The sequence below is a fragment of the Schistocerca nitens genome, chromosome 7, assembly GCF_023898315.1.
Source record: "Schistocerca nitens isolate TAMUIC-IGC-003100 chromosome 7, iqSchNite1.1, whole genome shotgun sequence".
NCBI lineage: Eukaryota > Metazoa > Arthropoda > Insecta > Orthoptera > Acrididae > Schistocerca > Schistocerca nitens.
The window spans coordinates 471503514-471523259 of NC_064620.1; the positions used below are offsets into that span (position 1 = coordinate 471503514).

The 19746-nt window shown below is 44.8% G+C and overlaps 1 protein-coding gene across 1 annotated transcript in view; it reads right to left on the reverse strand.

Annotated features, from left to right (window-relative positions):
• The window catches only part of LOC126195339 (hemicentin-2-like), a 323554-nt gene that overhangs the window by 99500 nt on the left and 204308 nt on the right, over positions 1 to 19746 (reverse strand). Inside the window, exon 5 of the mRNA XM_049933914.1 lies at positions 14641 to 14775. Coding sequence (XP_049789871.1) covers positions 14641 to 14775 — 135 coding nt within the window. The remainder of the gene's footprint in view (positions 1 to 14640; positions 14776 to 19746) is intronic.

The window sequence follows — 19746 nt, forward strand, 5'->3', positions numbered from 1 at the left end:
CGTTCGCAAATGGCTTAATTCGTCTTGCAAATAAATTGGCTCACAGATGTTAGTGAGACAAACGTGATACCTAGGACCTCACATTGTTATACCCGCATATATAGAAAAGCTATAGAGATCTACAAGCACGAAAATAATTTTAATAAAAAAGAAGAAGGATTGAAACTAGACAAGATATGGCGGTCGACTCTGTACAAACGAAGTGACAATCGATTACCTGCAATCGAGAGAGATGGCTCTAGCCAGAGATAGTTTCAAAGTCGAAAGCACGTTATGAGTGGTGGAGCCATCTAAGAGCATTATATAAGCGGGACCTCCAGCGCCTAGCAGCCAGTCGCCGATTCACCTCAGAAGATGATGCCCGCAGTACGCAACGAAACGTCAGGAAGGAGAAGAAGTTTTACATATGGACCAAGGCAATTGAGCACGGAAGTTTTAATTAATGAAGACGCCGGCCGTTGAAAGCTTACATGTTACGATTAGGCTTCCGTCAGTTTAAAAGTAAGGGTGGTAAAGTTAAGGGTGTAATGGGAATTCAATAGTTAAATGCAGAGGAAAGAGCAGGCAGGTGGAAAAAGTACGTTGAAGACCTCTATGATGGAAAAGACTTGACTGATAGAAGAAGAAATAGGAGTCGAGATAGAAGAGACAGGGTATCCAGGATTAAAATCGGAATTTAAAGAAGCTTTGGAAGACTTAAGATCGAATAAGGCAAAAGCGATAGATAACATTCCATCAAGATTTCTAAAATCACTGAGGGAAGTGGCAACAAAACGTCACTTCACCTTGGTGTGTAGGGGGAATGAATGGGTCTTGGGATATAAAATCTGACTTTCTAAAAAAGTCATTCATACAGTTCCAAAGATTGCAAAAATCTGCCAGAGTTTTCGCACATTAGCTTAACAGCTTATGCATCCTAGATGCTGACACGAATAGTGTACAGAAGAAAGGAAAAGAAAATTGGGGATGTGTTAGATGACGATCAGTTTGGCTTTAGCCCAAAGGTAAAGGCGCCAGAGAGGCATTCACGACGCTGCCGTTGATAGTGGAAGCAAGAGTAAAGAAAAGTCAAAACACGGTCGTAGGGTCTGTTGACCTGGTAAAAGCGTTCGACAATGTCAAATGGTGCATGATGTTCGAAATTCTGAGAAAGATATTGGTAAAATTTGCGGAAAGATGGGTAAAATACAGTATGTACAACAACCAAGGTGGAACAATAATAACGGAAGACGAAGAACGAGGTGTTTGGAGTAAAAAGAGTGTATGGCAGGGATATAGTCTTTCGCCCTTACTGTTTATGTATATATCGAAGAAGGGATGACAAAAAGATGACAGAAAGATTTAAGAGTGATATTAAGATTGAAGGTGAAAACATATCGCTGATAAGATTCGCATGATTAGATTGCTTTCCTCACTGATTGGAAGGATTTGCTAAATAGAATGTGTATACTATATGGCCTGAGAGTAAATCGAAGAAAGACCAAAGTAATGGGAAGTAGCAGAAATTAGAACACCGAGAAAGTTAATATTAGAATTGGTGATCACGAGGTATGTTATGTTAAGGAATTCTGATATTTTGGCAGCAAAATAACCCATGAAGGAGGGAGCAAAGAAGACATGAGCAGCAGACTGACTCTGGCATTCCTACCAAAAGAATTCTACTACTGTCAAATATAGGCTTCAATTTGAAAAAGAAATTTCTGAGAATATACTACGTTGAGTATATACGATTGGGACTCAGCATTATTTGTTAGTGAAACATTGTGGGGAAACCGGAAAAGAAAAGAATCGAAGCATTTGAGATGTGACTCTACAGAAGAGTGTTGAAAATTAGGGTTACTGATAAGGTAAGAAATGAGGAGGCACTCCGGAAAATTGGCAAGGAAAGGATTATATAGAAATCACTGACAAGGAGAGATGATAGGAATGTAGGACATCCGTTAAGGCATCAGAGAAATAATTTCCCTGATATCAGATGGAGCCGTAGAGATTACACGCTGTAGAGGAAGACAGAGATTGGAATACAAACAGAAAATAACTGAGGACGTAGGTGTAAGTCTCTTCAGTTGACGTCACATTGGACTACCTGCGTGTCGATGATCCGGAAATGGTGATGAGGACAACACAACACCCAATCCCCGAACAGAGATATCTCCGATCTGCCCGAGAATCGAAACTGGGCACGCTGCATGTGTCAGAAGCTCTGACCACTCATCTAATCGGGCAGACATTTAACACAGAGAATTTGAAAATAGGCGTTAAAGTCAATCATAATAAGACAAAAATCATATAATGACAAAGGTGAAAGAAAATAATATTTAAAATATAGTCGTTGCATTATTTTTTGAGGTTTTTTGTTTCATTTAGTTGTAGACACTGCTGAATTGAAAGGAAAGGAAGAAACAGAAATGTATAATTGAGCTCAGATGTTTCTTAAAAAATGCAGAGGCCTTTCAAAGTGAAGCTTACAGTTTAAATTTAAAGGTAAAGCTTAGAATCAAAGTGAATTATCAGTTCTCACTAATGGCAATGAGACTTGGTATTTTGACGCGGATGTCTAACACTAATGGTTGTTCATGGTGTAGTGGATTGTGCACGTAAGGTACTACTAGGAAAGATCAAACAAATAAATATATTACTGAATGAACTGGTTTCCAATACTAATTAAAACTGTACTTGGAATGAAATGCTGGTAATTAGGACAAATAGATACACGGAAATATGTCAAATGAAAGAAAACAATTATGTGCTCGATTCTCAGAAGTAAGTAATGACTGAGACATTGACCAAATATAATAAGTTCAGATGATCAACTTTCTTATACCTGAGACTCACAGTCATGTAGAACTTTACAAAAGGCATCATATTTGCGTTGGATGTTGAGTGGCTGATTGTTCTGATGATGAAAAGTTGAATCTCAAATAATAGTAAGAATTAATCTTGGATATTAATATTCGCTTCAGCTCTATTTGGGTCCTTTATTGCTGTACCACTACCGGTTTCGTGCTGTTAAAGCAACATCTTCAGGTGATACATGATTAAAACATTAGAGTGGAAAAGCTGGGAATATTTTTTCCTAACATTCGTTGTATGTCAATAGATTACGAGCTTTTCCGCTCTAATGTTTTAATCATTTGTCACCTGAAGATGTGGCTTCAACACCACGAAACAGGTGGTGGTCAGTAATAAAGCACCAAATACAGCTGAAACGATTATTAATACCCAAGATATATATTGATAGCTGTGGTTGCCCCACCTAAAAGGTTGTCTGCAATAGTGAGAATTTTTAAAGTACTTTCTTCTTGCCGCATTGAGGTTTTTCCTGACGAACCGTATGGTACCGTTAATGGCATTCTAACTATTCTTCGCCGCGTGGGATTAGCCGAGCGGTCTTGGCGCTGCAGTCATGGACTGTGCGGCTCGTCCCGGCGGAGGTTCGAGTCCTCCGTCAGGCATGGGTGTATTTGTTTGTCCTTAGGATAATTTAGGTTAAGTAGCGTGTAAGCTTAGGAACTGATGACCTTAGCAGTTAAGTCCCATAGGATTTGACACACATTTGAACATCTGAACTAATCTTCATACAAAGAGGGCTTATCGAGCACAGACCGGAAATTTTCAATGATGCACATGTCGATATCGCATGTGGAAATGCTGAAACGTAACCACATGCTCTTATGGAGGCCAGCATATGCTAATGTAATGAATTGGTGATCAGCAGTCACATCCCACATACAAATGTTCAGATGTGTGTGAAATCTTATGGGACTTAACTGCTAAGGTTATCAGTCACTAAGCTTACACACTACTTAACCTAAATTATCCTAAGGACAAACACACACACACACCCATGCCCGAGGGAGGACTTGAACCTCCGCCGGGACCATCCCACATACACAATTGACATGAAACCCGTTAGGTGAAGACCGTAGAGGCATCGCACAAAACGTCGTTTGTGGGAAGTACGATGCCTCTTTGTTTGTGATTCGTGCGGTGCCCTCTAAGTAATGTATTGTAAGGAGCGGAAGTGACCTAGAATGTGAAACAAGATTAGCGGACGAAAGTTCTTCCTCACAATAACAATGTATACGTCAAATTATCGGTATACGTACGTGCCCTCTCTCTCACGTATGTGTTACTCTATTTCCATTAAACAACATTTTGGCTTGGAGGAAATAAATGTACGTCGCATGGATAGGTTATCTGAGATGCAAACCAATGCGACGTTTTCAGGTAATCTAATTTCCTTTAGTGTGGGAAGGAAGTATTAGAGGTGAAAGAGTAAAACAGTTTCCTTCATTACATTACAGTCCTAGAACTCAACTTAAAATCACTACTTTTTGTAGTAGTGTACCACTGGAGATATTGGACTGTCGCACTATGAGATTGTTCGACTGCTTTTCATCGAACTGTTTATTAATTACTGTTCATAACTGGTATTTCTGATACAAGTTATAGTTAGTGAAATCGCAGGTTTATCTGTAAGACAAGAAGTCCCTGCTAAGTCCCAGCGCATGTTTTAAGGGTCAAAACGTTATGTCTGTAATACTCATAATATACAATAAGCACTGAGATTTGAACTCTAGAATAAATTGTTTCTACCTTTTTAAAATAAAGTAAAATGTTGATTTAATACATTTAGTTTCCCACCAGGCTAGATACAGAAAGAAACTTCAATCGTGCTTTTGTGCGCATTGAATTCTGAAAGAGTCAACACAGAAACGTTATTCGGCTGTATAGGCTACAAGGGAATAAAATACTAACGTCGGTAAACATATGTAGTTCAGGACTGGAAATTAGAATAAATAACATGACAAAATCCTTGAATCTGGATGACAAGTACGTGATGAATATGGAAAGTGTGACTACGAAGCTCTGGTTCGATTCTCACCTAACTTTGTGGAGGTATTCTCTACATTTTTTTACTTTTCTCGAATCATCAGTCCTTTGATTGGTTTGACGCGTGCTGTCACGAATTCCTCTGTTGTTCCAAACGCTTCACGCAGAGTAGTAGTTCCACGCACCGTCCTGCATTTTTTCTTGGATGTATTCAAACCTCTGTCATCCGCTACAGGTTTCCCTATCCATATTTCCCTCTAAAACTACGGACATTATTCCCTGACGTATTAACACAAATCCTATTATCCTCTTCCTTCTTCCTGTCAGTAGTTTCTACACTTTACTTTCTTCTGCAATTATACTGAGAAATTCTTCATTCCCTGTCTCGTAAGCCCACCTCATATTCAAAATCATTCTATACCCCTGCATCTCGAACGCTTCGATTCTCTTGTGTTCCGGTTTTCCCACTGTTCAAGACTGATTACCATACATTTCCATGCTCCTAACGTACATGGTCGGAAACTGTTTTCTCAAACTAAGGCCTATATAACATATCAGCGTACTTCTTTTGGCGAAGAACGAAGAACGTCATCTTTGCCTGTCGTAGTCAACTTTCCTATCGTCATACTTTCTACGTTCGTGATGTACTATTGTGCTTCCAAGACAGGAGAATTCCTTAACTTCGTCTACCAGGTGCTCACCAGTTTTGATGGCATGGCTATTGTAAGGCTTATTTCTGTCTCTCCTCATCATTTTCATCATTCTTCGGTTTACTCCCAATCCATAATTTCCTTCAGTTCAATATGACTTGAAATTCTTTTTCCCTTTCACTGACGATAGCAATTCCATCAGCGAATTTTATCATTGATATCTTTTCATCATTAATTTTAATCTCATTCTTGAACTTTTCTTTTATTTCCGTCATTGCTTCTTCGATGCATTCAAAGAACACTGTAGGTAAAAGACTGTAACCGTGTCCTATACTTTTTTTATTATTAATTCGAGCATTTCATTCCTCGTCATCCGTTCTTATTGTTCCCTCCAGATTCATTTATATAGTAAGTATTACTCGTCCTTCCCTACATCCTACTCCTATTATTCTCAGAATTTCGAATACCTTGCTCGTTCATAAGGTCTAACGCCTTTTCTACGTCGACTAATCTCTTCTTGCTTTCATTAACAAGCGTACCGATAAATTAACGCCGGCCTTGTGGCCGAGCGGTTCTAGGCGCTTCAGTCTGGAACCGCGCTACCGCTACGGTCGCAGGTTGGAATCCTACCTCGGGCATGTTCTGAGTTCAAGGGGACTTTACTTTTTCAAGGGTGGCTTTACTTTTGCTACAGTCGAAATGATCCTTGTTATGTATATTGTTCCGCGTAGTCAGCGCGTACACAACTTTCCCAATAGAGCGCGCCCCGCTAAGCACAACAGCGCAGGCGCAGCGCTCGTCCGTCTCCACACTACGAGATGGCGCTGTCTTAGAGACGGACCAAATTCTGCTTCCGCCGATCCGCGTATTAATATGTAACGCAGCCAATGAGATTGCTGCTAACGTAGAACGTTTTCTCCTCGCGGATCACAATCGCGCAGTGATACCTGAAGGCGCGAGGTATTATAACGAGTGTACAGACCTCCGATTAATCAGTCTGCATTAGTCTGCATTTGTCTTTAGCCGTCTATAGTCAAGTTTCAGTCTGCGCCTAATAAGATTATCATATTCCTGTACATAGCATGAAGATAAATGTATAGACACTTTGTCAAGTATCAGAGATATGTGAGAATAAGATTAAAGTACCAAGACCAAAGGAACTTCAGATTGTCAATTGTAAATAGCATCCAGAACCAAGTTAAGTTATATATATGCTTGTTATTATTTTAATAAATGTGTGTAAAATGAATCAAGTTCTGTTTAAAGTTGGTCACCTTCAATCTGCTACTCTAAGCGTGCAAGTGGCATTTCTATCGTCTGACCTAACGGCAGAAGATAAACACGCCACGATAAGACCACGAGACATATTGCTGACACTCGCCTACTTCGTTAGAGCGACAAGTCAAATAATCTGATGGTCTTACAGTACGCACACCACAATCCTCATGTAACAGATTCTTGATTTTTTTTCCATACTTATATATATTATTCTTGTCACCATATTGGATCCATAAGCTGTTAAACTGATTGTGCAATAGTTCTCGCACTGATCTGCCCTCGCTTTCTTCTGAATTATCTAGCTGACAACATTACGAATCTCTGACGGCGTGTCGTCAGTCTCCTACACTCTCCACACCAACTTGAATAGTCGCTTTGCTGCCACGTCCACCAATGAGTGTAGAAATTCCGCAATGCTGCGCGTCTCTCTTAACTCATTTGATCGCAAATCTTCCAAAGTTTTGTTAACTGAACCGTGCGCGGCTCGTGTTCATGCCGTTTACTGCTTGGCGTCTTGTCATTGCGGTTATGGCACCTCGTTTCTTATTCGATTTACTGGCGTCCCTAAGTTGCTGGCTTGTCTGCCCGTGAGTGGCAGCAGCAGCGGTTATCGATACGAGTACTGTGGCACTATCTTTGGAGCGACCGCTAGTATTTCCGGGTCGCGTTGTGTGGAGTGGGGAGTTGCGAACGAACATCAGTTCGGTTGGGGCGCAGCAGCGAGTAGATCCTTGCAGCGCGGGAGGGCAAGCCGGGGCCGCTGGCGGCGTGCTTCCACTGCCGGATCGAGGAGGGGTAGCTGCGACAGCGACGGCTTCGTTGCACAGTGAAGAATTAACTGATAATGCAACCTCGACTATTCTCAGATCTCGCCTATGGTCTGCGGGCTGTTGCTTCCAGGGCCGCTGAACCCGGCTGCAACGAGTGAAGTGTTTCGAGGCGGTGAAATATTGCAGCCGTATTTCTCCATTTGTTATTCATCATTGAATTTAGTATTCTTCTTATTAGTGAAGTGCAGCCAGCGGTATTTTCTGCGTTGTGGTCGCTAACGCCCCTGTTACGTGCCCTTGAGGTTAGCGTACTTTTCCGGCATGTACCTTTCCTCGTTGTGTTGATGCTGTCCACCACGGCGTGTAGTTCGACAGCCTCTTGTATTGTACTGTGCAAATTTTTGGGAGGTCTACCTTGTTTCTAGTGTTTCCTTCGGCCTTGGGTATTTTCTGAAGACGTAGTGCTGTCTGTCTCTTCGCCCTTGCCTAAAATTATTCCACCGTTATACCGGTGATCGAACGTTCGGCGGATTGGGTAGTCTGTCGGTCGGCGCTTAACCTGCCCCTAGATTGGGTTGCCATCCTGTTACGTGAGGACAACTCTTAGCTGCCTGTCTCACCTTACCTTATCTTTGAGTTACCTTCCCAGGCCGACCCTTGGAACATTTGCTGAGAATCGCTTGTCCTGATTCATTAGATTGTGATGTTTATTTTAAGAATATTTGTAATTTTCTAATTATTGTTGGTGTGGCCCTCAGTCGAGCAAGAATTTCACTTCTTTCGTGATAGTGCCTTCATCCGTGTTACAGTAAATTTTCTTAACGTAAAGTGGGTTTAAAAGCAAGGGATTTATTTTAAAAGTGCTATTTGGAATTGTTTTCCTGACTTCTAATTCAGCCCTTCAGCTGTTTGTTATTTGAAATTGTTTGTATGCTTCAGCCGAGTAATAATTTCACCTTTTTTTATAATAAGGCCTTCAGCCGTGTTACAGTTCGTTTTAAAAGGAAGTATTTATCTTAATATGTGCTATTTGGAATTGTTCTTCTGACTTCTAATTCAGGCCTCAGCCGCTTGTTGTTTGACTTTATTGTTGGTAGTCCTAAAATTGTGGATTTTTTTCTGTGATAAGGCTTCATTCGTCATACAGTCAATTGTGTTTTTTAAGAGATTGTCTTAAAATTATAATTTCTGTAAATAAAGTCTACTTATTTGTTGTGCAACCGAAAGTAACCGATTACGGCCCCGCCGACAATCGTAAACTTACCCTTTCTCCTCCTGAGAAAGCAGCTCTCATTAATCTATGACCATAATACTGCATTCTTTACGTCTTCTGTATACACTACCATTTGCTTTTCTGTTACATCAGTTAAGTCGTTCCCCTCTTGAGATCTTCAATGTACTCTTTCCAACTATCCACTCCCTACTTTCTTCACGTAATTGGGTTTAAATAATTAAACTTTTGTTCTATACGCAACCCTGCACATCATCAGGATTAGTATGAGGCACCCCCATGGGGAAGAACAAACTTTTTTACTCATTCTGGTATGGAACCAACTCCGAATGTCATAATGAGAAACTTACTTCATGTGGTTCTAGAAATTTTTCCGGTGTAAAGCGTATTCCATAGTTTCAGGATTGCAGTCAGATGACATCTTCTTGGCGGGATATTTCGATCGGCAATCATTAATCCATCTTCAGGTGAGAGTTTTGCACTGGAGAATGCTGCGTCACATGAGTAGCCTCAACAGAAGTCCTTTAATTAGTTGCTGCCTTTGCGCATGTGTCCCCTTGCAAATTTTCTCGATAAAGTTATCGATGTGAAGTAGCAATCTCCAGTGCAAAACACTCACCTAAAGATGGCTGCATAGTTGTCAGCCGAAATAACGCCTCACCAGTTTTTTTTTGAGCTGTGAAGGTACAGATATAGAAAACCATTCACCAGTTCGTCTACAGATACTTTGGCTTAGTCCTGACCGTTACGGACAACGGCGAGAGTCATATAGCTGAACGCCACAGAATAGTACGCACCCTGCCGCCATTGCAATATTGTCTGTGCGATCTGTCGATACGATGTTCCCATTTTCTTCGTATCAGTGATTCGACCTTCCTCAAAGTCCGAAAGATAGTGTTGCCAGCAGAAAAAAAGTAATTAAGTGTAGGAATAAAATTTTCTTGATATCAGTTCGGACGATGCTAAGTGGAACACGTCCACTGGCTATGCAACTGCAGCGTAACCAACTTCATCACTGGGAGTGCCGAAGTAAGAATAGAGAGGGAGTTTACTGCCTCACAGTGTGCGAGAGAGGACGAAAGGAGACACCTGATTCTGCAGTTACACAACAATGCAGGATAGAAAATACACCCATCTTCTATAACGAGGCTACAAGCAGTAACTCCATTTAGGGATGAAAATGATACAAACACGCCTTTCAGGCTGCAAACTTTGCGTAGAGGAAGGATCTGAAGCTCTGAAGTTAAACACTAAGCCAGCTACGAGCGCTGACAAGCTGAGAAAACGGGAGCACATTCGGTCATCCGTACGGGAGAATCACGTCATCCATTACTTTAAACGTTCGCTTTCCTTCCACTCACTCTCAAAGAAAGGCCATTTCGACTGCATCACTGATACCGATAGAAACTTCCTTTACGAGTCACTTTGATTAACAAATAGTTTGCGTCGGGAAAAGAACACAATAGAACACTAAATCTGTAGCAGAAATGCTCATCAATTAAGTATTTTTCGTTTGAAAATAGAGTTAGAAACGCGACTTTTAATATCTGGTATTCCATCATTATCAGTCAGTCAATCATTTATCCAGCAGATCCAAATGCTGCATAAACTGCTCCCCTTTATGCTTCACAACTTTCAAATCCCCATCAGAACCAGCATAAATGGCACACCGAATTCACCGGAGCTAAATGTCTAGACGTTTCAGACACTTCGCTATGTTTCAGTGTACTAGCTCTTCAAGCGAAATAAAAATGTTTATTTATAATATAAACTGAAGGCTTTACAAGCGGTGTTGATTTCATGATGTAACTTTTGTCTCTTAATAAAAAATTTTCTCGTATTTAGACTTCATTGACTTTAGACGTTTTGCTTGATTAATATACTCGTACTTACATACTCAAAGGCAAGTCGTTATAATTCTTGAGAATCTACTCCCTCGCAGTAGTACTGATGAGTCGACATCAGCCTGACTAAAAAACACGTTTGTGCAGAATCCCTGGATGGCTCTCAAAGAAAGGCCATTTCGACTGCATCACTGATACCGATAGAAACTTCCTTTACGAGTCACTTTGATTAACAAATACTTTGCGTCGGGAAAAGAACACAATAGAACACTAAATCTGTAGCAGGGCAGCCACAAAGGCCACATTTAACCTGCAGCTGCGGCTTGGAGTAGCGTGCTTTTTGAGAAAGAGGCATTTATCGACATAAGAAGGCATTTATCGACATAAGAACCTACCAAGTTTCCTTCTCAGATTCTATAGCAAAACACACAGCTACTGACATCATCTATTTTTAAAACTTTTTAGCAATACACAATAAAGCCATATGTTTTATATCCATTAATTATTATTTCATTTAAATCGGTGGAATCGCAATAGAAGCACCTTAGACAGAGAATTATAGAGAAGAACTTAAAGAAAGTAAAGGCCATTATAAAACAATTCGATTTGACCACGACTTCCCCAATATGAATTTCTGAAAAAGTGTTTTGTTTCCAGGACCTATGCAGAGTTCCTTGTCAGTGGGCACAGAAGCTTTGAGCCAAATTGGATTAACTCAAGCATTCTCGGTTTTTAATCTGTGTCACAAGGTGAGGTAGTTATTCGCTACAGTCTACGAACCGTTGGTACTGCCTACTACCGCCTCATTAAGGCAACCGAAAAAATAAATCTTGGCAATAATTTTAGCAGCTCAAGGAGTACAAATTAATGTTGGTGAAGGTAAACTGAGACTCCACCCAACATGGCGACACTTGTTAATTATTGAAGAGTCACAGGAGTGCAACAGACGCTCTTCTCCTTCTAGCGTAAAAAAATTGTGAAAGAAAACACAAGACATTTTTATAATGAACGGGCCGCAATGAGTTCTATGCAAAGTTTTCCTTGAAAACAGTCCTGTGCAATAATTCATATTACTTTGCCGTTATGGACTACATTTCTTCCACTCTTCTACTCCTACAAAAAATCGTTTCTTTTTTTAAATTTTTGCAGCAGAGGATGAAGTGGGCAACCCTTTTCGAATAGTTTCTTAATTGTTCCTGTAAGGAAAAAAAAATTCCCAGATGTTGTTCAGTATTCACAGGAAGTATCCACAACCTATTTCGCTGTGCTTCGAAACCCGATGATTACTGTACTGTCCAGACAATACCACTAAAACTATGTCGTCGAATAGTTGCAACTCTTTTCTCGGAGCAGATCAGACAATCAATGAAAAACAAACAACATAGATGAAAAATATACAGAGACCTGCAGTTCTCACGTTTGAAAACGGTGTGAACTGCACGAGGATGCAACAACGCATCTGCACCGATCGGTAGTAATTCCTTTTGTAGGGCAGCAGTGTTTGGTACTACGCTGAACCCGCTCATTATTCTTTGTGATAAAAGAGAGAAATCAGAATGGAAACATTTTAGAGACAGAGGGAAGAATTTAAAAATTTGACGAGATCACGTGATTCAAGGAAAAACCCGTTAGGAAGAAGCTCCACTTGGCCGTGCTTTCATCATACGAATTTTGTTAAAGAAATAGTATTGCTAAGTGCTGTGCACAGTTCTTTGAAAGAGGAGATAAGATAACTATTTACAAAATATGCCGCAGTTCTCTCCTAGAAATACAAAAACTAAAATGTCAAACAGGAAAAATTCTTGTCTTAATCGCGTTAAGTGTAGAGACGTCTATACATGTGTATCTGCATATGGCATCCGCCGTTATTCGTCTCAAACTAGAGATCAATTAAATAGAATGACCCGAACTTTTAGTATAGTCAGTCCACAGAAAAGTCCCGTCTTACAGTAATTTATTCTCCTCTTCTAGTTTCATATGCGAAATGTACATTCCGCTTAATTATGAGATATGGACACCTCAGCTGCTTGTCTTTTATGATGTGACGTGAGGGCTACTGCAAGACCATAGCAGACGACTGTACTGAGTAAACACGCATCGACAAGGGAAAAGTTCGCATGTGTTTGGAGTTTCTTCAATGATTATTATCACACAAAGGCCTTAGACTAGGCCTACGTTGTTAACTAATAACTGACATTGCACTAAACTCCGTCGGCTTGTATTCGCAGTATTGACTTCATACAACTATTCCGATGTACCTGTGAAAGAAGACAGACGTCAGAGTCAGTACAATTCGAAATTTTTTTTTGTACTTTTAGCTACGTTTCACTTGAAATAATGTGTGATCTAAAACGTAGCGAACGGTAAGCTACAAGTAATCACACTTTTTCAATACAAGATATGTAAAAGAAATTCACATGTCTGACAAACAGTCATTTCGCAGCCACTGTTATGAACTATGAAAAGGTAAGAGGCCTATTTATAAACTTAGATCGTACACTACCATTCATTAAAAATGAGATTTTTAAACTGCATATTCTTCAAAATCGTTTGAGAAACGTTACGCAGCTAAAAAATCACGCAATATGAAAGAAGTTTTCTTTCTTCACAAGGAAAAACTGGTTCGAAACCCTTCAGTTGTTTTTTCAGCATGAAAATCGGAAAACGATTATTCCCCATTCTTTAAGCAGTCATGCGATCCAGTCCGTTGACCAATATCAACACGCAGGTGTTAATGGGAACACTCGTGCGCACATGTCGTGAAGGAGAGATGCACCTACACACGTACCTCTGTTTGCGTGTGAGGCAAGCACAGGTAAGCACCGCGACTAGGCGCATGACGTACAGTTGCAATAGTACCTTCCGTCGACTATGTGGGAATGCGGGCCTTCTCGGCGAAATTCATTGACGAAATCTTCTCTGTTATCAGCCGAGTCTTAGCGTAGTGCTGCCTCAGAATTTCGATGAGTTTTCTTCTCGTCATCTTCAGGCAGAGTGGCGGGTTCATGACCTGTTCATTCCCTTACAGCCGCTGCACTGCAGACTCCCCTGCTGAGAGCTCAACGGCAGGGTCAGTCACGTGCCTCCGGAAGAAGTACCACAGCCAGCTGGGTGGAGATGGGAATAGCTGTTGAGTCCTGTTGCTGCCTGTCAGTTCATACCGCTGCCCCTGCCGCTTTTACATTGGAGCTCTTCCGACGGATTGTTTCTAACGCCACATTCCATGCGGATCCTACCTGGAAACCGGTGTCGGGGTTGACAATAGTGTCATGCATTCATAGTTTCACTGCTGCTCTGGTGACTGAATCCTAGAAGCCACGCTACGGTCACAGGTTGGAATCCTGCCACGGGCATAGATGTGTGTGATGTCCTTAGGTTAGTTAGCTTTAAGTAAGTCTACGTTCTAGGGGACTGATGAGCAAAGAAGTTAAGTCCCATAGTGCTCAGAGCCATTTGAACCATTTCAACCCAGAAGCCATTGATATGGCAGGACACCGTTGTCTGGTTTGTTTTTCATCCACGACTGCTACAACTCTTGCGGAGGCATGCTACTGGCCCATGTGCTGGGCGCTCGTCAGAGCAGTCTGTGGCCCCGCAGCTATAAAGGAACGAACACAGACCTGACCAGCTGAAAATGATGGATGGAAGGTCGTCGAAAACCTTGCGACAACAGGACGCGACGACTCGGCTGATAACCCGAGAAGATTTCTGTAAGCGTTCGTTCCCTACGTGTTGCTGCGACTCGCACACAATTACAGCTCCATTATATGGAAGTAGAGTCCAAGTAGAGCGTTCAAGTACAATCATCTGCATGTCAGACGACCTCATATCATGAGCTGCCACTAATTTAACACATATCTGTGAGCAATAGCACAGCACTGTTAAAAACAGGAATTCCGAATTGAAGCCTCATTCATTTTAATAAAAAAAATCAACTGATTTCACATATACACACGCTGGGCAGAATATTTCGTTGTAATGTATCTCACAACAAGTAAGCAATGTTTGAATAATGAGTGTAATAAACTCACATTCTCGATGATGCATACGAGCGATATGGTGCTGCCTTCGCCGATGTGGTAGTCCCCGCTGCCCAGGATGAACGCCTTGGGCACCAGCACCAGGAGGTTGAAGTAGTGTGACATTGTGCCGCTACCAGTCGCCACCTGCCACGTACACCAAAGCAGAGGATTAGACAATGATTTTCAAGTAATGTGGTGAAAGAAGGCAAACAGGTACTAGGCAAGTATTTTCGAGGTATAGACAGTCAGAGACAAAGTAAGTTCTGCAGGGAAGAGTGACGTGGCCTAGTTAGCCGAGACAAAAATAGACCAAGTAGTGGAAGTGGATGTCTATTACGTGTGTGTGTGTGTGTGTGTGTGTGTGTGTGTGTGTGTGTGTGTGTGTGTGTGTGTGTGTGTGTTTCACGCGGATGGAGTGGGAGATAGAGAGAGAATGCGAAAGTGGGAAGCAGAGCAGGCCTAGAGGATACGATATGAGATCACAGCCACGAATCTAGAGTAAGTACAGAAAGTTCTCTGCACATCAGATGCAGGGTAGACGCCATAAAAATGTACAATAATGACCCGGAAATAGGCTCCTAGTAAAAATGAGTCACCATAAAAGAAACTTAATCACAGAATGTAAGCTAATAGTACGTGAATAGTTAACTAAGAACAGAAAAAAATAATGATTTTCAAGTGGTTCAGATTAATAATATAATTCACAGCAGTAAATGACAAGACCAACTGCACCTCGAGTGCATAATAATGGGTGAGTGCTTACGGGTAAATACGATGTTCTGCAGTTATCGTGTTCTCAATTCGGAGAAGCAGATTTCACTTGGGGATGTGTGCGCATGGCTGACGATGAGACAGAAACCACGTGGTTAGAGTTGTAGAGCAGCTGTGCAAAGCTGACTGCGTTGCCATGCACACAGTGTGGCCGCCAGCCAGGTGGTCGGTATGTAACACGCCGAATCATATCTGTGTGTTTGGACTCTATTTGGATGAGCGCAGTGTTAACGTCGCGCCCGAGCAGCGAATGTGGGCAGAGTCAGTGCCGCTAGCAGGATGGCCGTTGTGCGGTGACACTAGCCGGTGGCTCGAGGAGGGGAGAGCGACAGCGTAGCTGCATGGGAATTTTCCGCCACCCGGTTGTGACGTCAGCGTCCGGTAACTGTTGTGGCTTTCAAGTTGCACTGTACTTGTTTGTACACGTGTAGCGCGAACCGTGCTGAGCACGACGACACAGGAGGTGCCTCTCAGCTTTAATTCCGCCAGTACCTCATCTCCTACCTTCCATTCTTCTGCGAAGGTACTAGCTGAAGTAAAGTTGTTGTCAGTCTTGCTTGCGTAGCTGAGTCGGTAGAGCACTTGCCCGCGGAAGACAAAGGTCGGGATTTCCAGTCCCGATCCGGTTTTAATCTGCTAGGAGGTTTAGTACGAGTATCATCACACGCTCCGTTTGCACTGTGAGAATTACGTTCTGGAAAGAGAATCTGATTAAGAATACAACGACTTAAAGATATGGTTTGTAAATGACACATGAGAGGTGATACAAATGTAATGAATATAACAAATGTACTAAATAATTTATAAGTTTTAAAATAGTGTTGTGTACATAGTTCCGCGTAGTCAGCGCGTAAACAACTTTCCCACTAGAGCGCGCCCCGCTAAGCACAACAGCGCAAGCACAGCGCTCGTCCGTCTCCGCACTACGAGATGGCGCTGCCTTGGAGACGGACCAAATTCTGGTTCCGCCGATCCGCGTATTAATATGTAACGCAGCCAATGACATTGCTGCTAACGTAGAACCTCTTCTCCTCGCGGATGAGACTCGCTCAGTGATACCTGAACGCGCGAGGTATTATAACGAGTGTACAGACCTCTGATTAGACCAGAGGGTTGGATCCCCTCATTCGAAGGCGCCTGATTGCAAAGCCTGGGCTACTCTCAGGTTGGAATCTCCGCTTTCGAAGATTGTGTCCGTCTGTCTGTCTGTCGTTTACTGCTGTAGCTGTTCGTTCGTTCGTCCGTCCGTCCGTCCGTCCGTCTGCCTGCCTGCCTGCTCGTTGTCCGTCTCCGCTGCTGCCTGCTGTCCGTCCGTCTGTTCGCCGCCGCCTGCTGTCCGTCCGTCCGTCCGTCCATCCGTCTGTTTGCCGCCGCCGCCGCCAGCCGGTGCTCGCCGCCGCCGTCGCCGCCGCCGTCCGTCCTGGTCGTCGTCCGTCCTGGTCGTCGTCCGTCTGCGTCTTCGCCTGTTCCCAGTTTGTGTCCTTCCCTTTTCGTGCTGTGCGTTTTTTCTTCCTGTCGTCATGTCCGCCCCCACTACCACCGTCACTACTACCACCGCCGCCATCGTCTATACATCCCCTTCCGCCGCCTCCACCACTATAAATTGGTGTGCCCAGTCCCACCCCCCTCCTTCCATCCCACCTCTCCTCACTCTCCCTTCACCCTCTATCTTTGTCGCCCCCTCTCCCGCTTCTTCCTCTCGCTCCTCTCGTTCCGATCCTTTCCCCCCACTCCCCCAGCCTGTCACTGCAGCTCCGGCTCGGGTGGTGGCCCGTCGGGCCACTGTCCACGCCCAGCTCTCCCCGTCACCTTCGCCATCACCGCCGCCACTGCCACCGTCATCGTCATCGTCGCCGTCGCCTTCGCCTTCACCGTCACCGTCAGCATCTCCGGCGCCGATTCCAGCCCCGGGACCTGCCCCTCCCCGCCATATTCCAGTTGTTCCCATCCCCCACACCTCTTCCGCCGCCGTCAAGCACCCCAGTGGCACTCCTGTCTCGTCTGCTCCAAAAAAGGCTCCGTCTCGTCCCCCTTCCCCCACCCTTGATGCCATGGATGTCTCCCCGCCCGTCCCTGCCCCCTCCTCCTCCTCCTCTACCCCCTCCTCCTACCGCTACCTCCTCTCCCGTCCGGATCCCTCCCTCCTTGAAGCCCGGAACCTCACCCTCTTCCTTCGCCAGAATTGTCCTGGTGCCCCCATCTCCCTCCTCACTCCTCGCCGTGATTCGGTGCTCATCTCCTCCCCCAGCCCAACCCTCCACACGGACCTCCTTTCCCGCATCCCTATCACCCGCTTTGGCCCTCTTGCCTCTCTCACCCCTGCTCCCTCGCCACCTCCCTCCCACCAACCCCAACCTCTGAGTCGCCCGCCGACCCTCACCGCTGTGATCACTCGGCTCAGTCCAGTGATCACGGAGGAGGAGGTGTTGGCGGAGCTTCAGGCCCATCCCCATCTGGAGGTGAGTGTGGTTCGCCGGATCCATAACGCTGCCGGCCCCACCCGCCTTATGCGCTTGTTTTCTGAGCACGTCCCCTCCATAGACCGTCTCCTGAAGGAGGGTGCCCTCCTTTTTAACCAGCATTATAAAGTTGACCCCTCCCATTCCCCTCCTCAATCCCTCCGCTGCCAAAGGTGCTTGCGATATAATGCGCACCCAACATCTGAGTGCCGCGAGGCCCCCACCTGCCCGCACTGTAGGCAAGCCCACTTTTTACGGCAGTGCCCCAATCTCCAGTCCCCCCCCCCCTCCTGTAATACCTGTAACCTCCCTCATCCCACCTACTCCCAGAAGTATAAGGCCCGACCCCCTCCTACCACTCCTGAACTCACCGTTCCTGTCCGCCCTCTGCATGCCCCCACCCATCCCAGCAACTCCCTTCGCCCACCCCCTACCGCTGAGGACATCATCCGATTCCTCAACATTGTCCTGCAGAATGTACATCCTTTTCAGCGCCCACACACCCTCCAACAGATCTCCCTCGCCGCCCGATCCGTTTTCCACCTCAAAATGTACGCCACCTACTCTAACAACCAGGCCCATTTCATCTTCTCCCTTCTTGACACCCTCGTTTAAATCCCTGTCATGGCGGGACAGCAACGTATCCTTTTCAACAACATCCGCTCCCTTCCCGCCAACAAGAACCTCTTTCTCCATACCCTTTCCACCCACCGCGTGGACGCCTTCCTCCTTAATGAAACCTTCCTCCAATCCCACCACACCGTCCACACTTCGCCCTACCTCCTCCACCGCTCCGATAATCCCCTCCCAATTGCGCGTGGCGGAGTTGCCATTGGGCACCATCACCAGATCCCCGTTCGGCTCCAACCTCTCCTTCCCGACCCCACCGAACACCTGATCCTTAGTCTCTTCTTCCCTGGCCTTACCGTTACCTGCGCCACCATCTATGTCCGCCCTAACGCCCCTATTCCCTTCGATTTCCTCTCCCACATTGACCGTACCTTCTCCTCCTACGTGATCGCCGCCGACCTCAACATCCATAGTCGTTCCGCCGCCCAGTTACGGCGGTGGCATCGGTTCCTCTCCTCCCTTCAAGGCGACCTTATTCCCATCCCCCAGCACACCCGTCCCGAATCCAACTCCACTCCTGATGTTATCCTCTCCTCTCCCAACCTCCTTGGCCGCATAACGGTGGATGTCCTGGAGCCTATTGGTAGCGACCTTCTCCCTGTCCTCCTCACCGTTTCAGACGGTCGTCGTCCTCGCCCCGACCCTCGTACTGACCCTCCCCCTAAGTATGTCCACGACTATTCCCGAGCCGACTGTAATGCCTACCGGGATACCCTTTCCACGCGGGTCGATAGCCACCCTCTCACCTACCACCACCCTGACGATGTCACCCATGCCGCCTCCTTTCTCCAGCAGACCATGTCTGAGGCCGTGGAGGCCCACGTACCTACTGTCGCCATCCACCCCCACCGTCCTACCTTACCCCCACAGGCCATTCTCCTCCTCCGTGAATCCCGTCGTCTCTACCGTGCCTTCCTCCGCACGCGTGACCCGGACACACTACGACGCCACCGGCAACTCCAGCGACACGTTCGTAATTTGCTCGCGGCTAAGAAACGCCGGGACTGGCGACAGACATGCACCCGTTTAAATGCTACCCTACCAATCAACTCGTCCAAGTTCTGGTCGGCCTTCCGTCGCCTTACCGGAACTAAACCCTCCCCCTATTATCCTCTTCTCCATGATGATCACCCTTTCCCTGACTCCCTTAGTAAGGCCAATCACTTTGCCTCCTACCTCTCCGATGTATTTTCCATCCCCGATGATCCCCAGTTCGATTACTCCCTCTTCCCAGATATCCGCGATCGAACTGACA